The sequence below is a fragment of the Miscanthus floridulus genome, chromosome 18 (assembly GCF_019320115.1).
Source record: "Miscanthus floridulus cultivar M001 chromosome 18, ASM1932011v1, whole genome shotgun sequence".
NCBI classification, from domain to species: domain Eukaryota; kingdom Viridiplantae; phylum Streptophyta; class Magnoliopsida; order Poales; family Poaceae; genus Miscanthus; species Miscanthus floridulus.
The window spans coordinates 48374058-48378977 of record NC_089597.1 but is presented as its reverse complement, the minus strand read 5'-3'; the positions used below and the strand labels follow the sequence as shown (position 1 = coordinate 48378977).

General features: G+C 44.0%; 1 protein-coding gene across 1 annotated transcript; it reads left to right on the top strand.

The window, feature by feature from the left end:
• The first annotated feature begins 2126 nt into the window (after positions 1–2126).
• On the top strand, positions 2127–4409 carry LOC136523788 (uncharacterized). The gene has a single exon (XM_066517350.1). It carries the CDS (start codon positions 2127–2129, stop codon positions 4407–4409), a length of 2283 nt encoding a protein of 760 aa, XP_066373447.1.
• Positions 4410–4920: the final 511 nt, after the last annotated feature.

Below are 4920 nucleotides of genomic sequence, written 5' to 3'. Positions count from 1 at the left end.
ATGCAATCAAAGGCAAGCAAATTATAACTCATTAATGGAAGAAAAACACCCACCCACCCACACACAATATAGTCAACACAAATGTCCTAAACCCCAAATGTACAAGACTTTTTCCTTAGCAAGAGCTCTACATTCCTATGCATCACAACTCGAAGCATGAGGAAGCACCATAGCCCATCTGCTACTCAAAATTCGAAACCCATGAGCTATTATGCTTTCCTCCCAAAGTCCCAGCATGCCCATTTACCAACACTCCCACATCGAGCAATACTGCTCTAAGCCGTAACCATCCTCTAAATGCATCCTTGACTATCGAACATTGGGAACTCTCTCATAGCATCAGCCCCAACCGAACCTCACATTAGAACAAGCCCCGAGCAAGGAGTCGGCGCCACCAACCCAGCAGCGTGAGATCCGACCGATGAGGTGGTCTAGATCCGATGTGACTCGAGCGATCTAACCGGGATGGGCACGAGCAGGGACTTGGATCTGTGGTAGGGAGAGGCCATGTGGTAGGGTCGTGGGCACGCACCTTGTGGTCAGACTCAGAGGTGGAGGCAAGTATGGATAGAGGTGAGCAGAGGCGGAGGTTCATCGCTGGCGGCCGGCGAGTAGGGGTTGCGGCGTGACGTGCGGGCGCAGCTATGAGCTTGTCGCCGTGCGGGACTGCGGGAATGCGCTAGGGTTTAGGGGAGGGAGGAGGAGGCCATGGTCTATGGTGTGAAGGTGCAGAGGCGGGCGGTTTGGTGGCGGCGGGCACTGTGGAGGCAGGGCGGCGGCAGGGATGGAGATTGGAGATTGCTGATAGGGTAAGTGGATAAGGCGAGGAGGTTTTGGATGGCTTGAGCGGGAGGCGGGGAGGGGCCCATGTGTCGGCAAGCAGGAGAGCGTGGGTGCAGCAGTGAAAAATTAGGCTGACGCATGGGCCCGATTTGTCGGTGGCACGTGGTGGGCTGGCCCAGATGTTCATCAGCTCCCACCATTTGTTCAAACGTTTTGTTTTTTAAATCTATGGCAAAATCTTGTAACAAGTTTTTCTCCTACATACTATCTCCAAATCAGACATTTTTTTCCTAAAAATTTCTAAAATCATGATCTATCAATATGGTGAGTTATTTTCGGCCATATTTTCATGGTGCAAACTTTGATCAAAGGAAGAAGTTCAACTTTTAAAAATTGCAACTTCCAACCAAAATTTGAAACTCCAAATCACTTCATCTGCAAAAGTCATGAATACAAGAGTTGAACAACTCATCAAGACCAACAATTCTTATTTTGGTTATTTGTCCATCCAACAATGTGATAGTAAAGTAGTTCATAAATTCTACAATCTAAGTTAGAGTTTCATGAACTAGAAGTGAGACATGTAATTTTTATGAACTACTTTACTATCACTTTGTCGGATGACCAAATGACCAAAATAAGAATTGTTGGTCTTGATGAGTTGTTCAACTCTCGTATTCATGACTTTTGCAGATGAAGTGATTTGGAGTTTCAAATTTTGGTTTGAAGTTGCAATTTTTAAAAGTTGAACTTCTTCCTTTGATCAAAGTTTGCACCATGAAAATATGGCCGAAAACAACTCACCATATTGATAGATCATGATTTTAGAAATTTTTAGGAAAAAAATGTCTGATTTGGAGATAGTATGTAGGAGAAAAACTTGTTACAAGATTTTGCCATAGATTTAAAAAACAAAACGTTTGAACAAATGGTGGGAGCTGATGAACATCTGGGCCCACATGTCATTGAAACGCTGGTCCACTTGGCACTAGCCTAAATAAGAAATGGGCCCACATGTCATATGTAGAAGGGTGCTTCACTTGTGCTGAATCAGAGCACAGGCCATAGAACCTGTCACTGAGTTTGGCCGCTCAGCCACTATCGCCGACCACCCCTCCGACCCCACCTGCCGGTGGCCACGCCACCTCAGCCCCCCTCTCTTTAGCAGCTACAGCCACCGCTCCTTGCCCCTGCAGACGTCGCCCCTCCCCCCTGTCTGCTGCTCCCCCTCCCTTCTCCTGCTTGCTACCGGCAGTGAGGCAACTCGTGGTGGTGCTTGGCTGGCCAGTTGAGCTGCTCGCCGTCATAGAAACCCCCACCACACCATCACAGAAGCCCCCACCATGCCGTCACAGAAGCCCCCACCACGCCGTCACAGAAGCCCCCGCCAGTGGAGCTTGGCCGGCCAGTTGAGGCAAGGTGGATCTGTTTTTGCTAAAATAGAAGGTGAGCTGAGTGAAGCAGAGTGTTCCCCTTTTGATTTTTTCTTACATTGCCTTTACTTGTTTGCACCTAAATACTTGCAGATCGAGATGGATAGGAGATGGATTTATAAGAGTGCACCATTTTCACTAGACTTTATGTCTGGCGTTCAACAATTTATGGAACATGTCAGAGGTAGATATGGTGCAGATGACAGAATCAAGTGTCCATGCCGAAAATGCCTGAACCAGAAAGAAATAAGCCAAGATGATGTACAAGAGCATATCGAAATCAATGGTATGTCTAGGTGCTATACTAGGTGGATTCACCATGGAGAGGAAGATAATGATGTTGGTCAAGATGATGATGGAGAACTTGCTGTTGTACCTGAAGATATGTCATGGGATGGAAATGAACAGGCACCACTTGATGAGGAAGGACAAGCTGAAGATGTCATAGAAGATAGTGCACGGGGAGTTCAGGGGATGATTCAAGATTTGCACACGGCAGCAAGCCATGGCTTTGGTGGTGACTTATATAAAGAAATCATAGAAGAGGCAAAGCGTGAACTTTATCTAGGTACCAAAGAGTCTAGGCTAACTTTCATTATTAAGCTGCTGCATATAAAAGTGTACAATTGGATGACAACATCTAGGTTCGATGCATTCCTTGCATTGCTTTCATCATCTTTGAAGAATGTGCCCGGCCATCCTAAGTCATATAATGAAATGAAAGCTCTGCTTCGGAAGCTTGGTTTTGGTTATGTTTCTATTGATGTGTGCAAGTATGATTGTGCCTTATTTTGGAAAGACCATGAAGGCGATGATCATTGCCCAGTTTGTGGATTCACACGATGGAAAGTAAACAAGGAGGGCAGAAAGAAAGTTCCTCACAAGGTCCTTCGTTACTTTCCAATTATTCCACACCTTCAGAAGCTTTTTATGTCGAAGGAACAGGCACAATATGCAAGATGGCACAAGGAAAAGAGGGTACCAGTTGAGAATGAAATGAGACATCCTGCTGATGGGGAAGCTTGGAAAGAATTTGATGAGACTTTCAAGTCTTTTGCAAATGATCCCCGCAGTTTGAGGTTAGCCATTGCTACAGATGGATTTAACCCATTTGGGCAGATGACCAATTCATATAGCATATGGCCAGTGATAGTGGTTCCATACAATTGGCCACCATGGATGTGTATGGATCAATCCAATTATATGCTTGCTTTGCTAATTCCAGGCAAAAAATCATCGGGCAAAGATTTCCATATGTTCATGCAGCCTCTAATAGCAGACTTGATTACTCTTTGGGGTGGTGTCCCTACTTATGATGCTGTTGAAGGCAAAGAATTCAGACTGCATGCAGCGATTCTATGGGGAATCAATGACTACCCTGCATTAGGCACCTTGTCAGGTAGAACCACAAGGGGTTACTTTGCATGTGTGCATTGTGATGAGAATCCATGTTTTGAATGCCTGAGAAACAAGATTGGTTTCATAGGACATAGATGTTTCCTTCCACATGACCATCCCTGGAGGAAAAATAGAACTTTTGATGGCCACCATGAAAATAGAGACCAGCCAAGGAAATTTAGTGCAGATGAGGTTATGGCAAGGTTGGATGAAATTAGCTATGTTCCAGGCAAGAATCCAGATATGCCAAAATCAAGAAAAAGACGCCGTAATGGAGAACCAGTTTGGCAATTGAAGGTTAGCTTGTATGATTTGCCATATTGGTCAAAACTGAAGCTACAATACAACCTTGATGTTATGCACATAGAGAAAAACATATGTGACAACATTTTGTCAACTCTACTTAATATTCCTCACAAGACAAAGGACACAGTCGCTGCTAGACTAGATTTGGAAGATAGAGGTATAAGAAAAGAGCTTCATTTGGTGGAAGACTCCTCAAAGCCCAAAGCTTGTTACGTTCTAACACCGGAGGCAAAGAAAAAGTTCTTGGAGTATGTGAGCAATGTTAAATTTCTAGATGGCTACGCCTCTAATATATCAAGATGTGTCAATCAGGAGGGAGGAACAATGCATGGGCTAAAAACACATGACTGTCATATACTGCTTCAGCGTATTTTACCAGCTGCCCTTCATGGTTTGGTGCGCAAAGATGTATATGAAGTACTTGCTGAATTGGGAAGGTTTTTTAGACAACTTTGCTCAAAAACTGTAAAGGCTGATGCACTACACTAGATGAAGAATGATATTGTCATTATCCTTTGCAAGTTGGAGAAAATTTATCCTCCTGCATTCTTCGATGTTATGGTTCACCTAGCAGTACACTTACCAGATGAGGCACTCCTTAGGGGACCAGTTCAGTACGGGTGGATGTATCCCATTGAGAGAAGATTGGGCACCTTTTAGCGTTTCATCCGCAACAAAGCAAGACCAGAAGGATCTATTGTAGAGGCATACACTGCCTATGAGTGTATGACCCAGTGCTCAACATATTTTAGTGACATTATTAATAGGTTCACTAGGCCCGAGAGAAACTTAGATGGAGACATGTCACCCAATGGTTACTCTATTTTTGCACATGGTATTAACCTATTGGGTGCTTCAAAGTTACATTACGAAGATAAAGACTATGACTCTATGGTTTGGTTTGTTCTAAATAATTGCGAAGAGGTTGATGAATACAAAGAGTGAGTAATTGTTGTGATGTCATTGCATATAACTTTATTCAATATTGGTGTCACAAAAA

Coding starts and splice junctions, on each gene's coding strand:
- LOC136523788 (XM_066517350.1), top strand. CDS start 2,127: ATGCCGTCACAGAAGCCCCCACCACGCCGTCACAGAAGCCCCCGCCAG.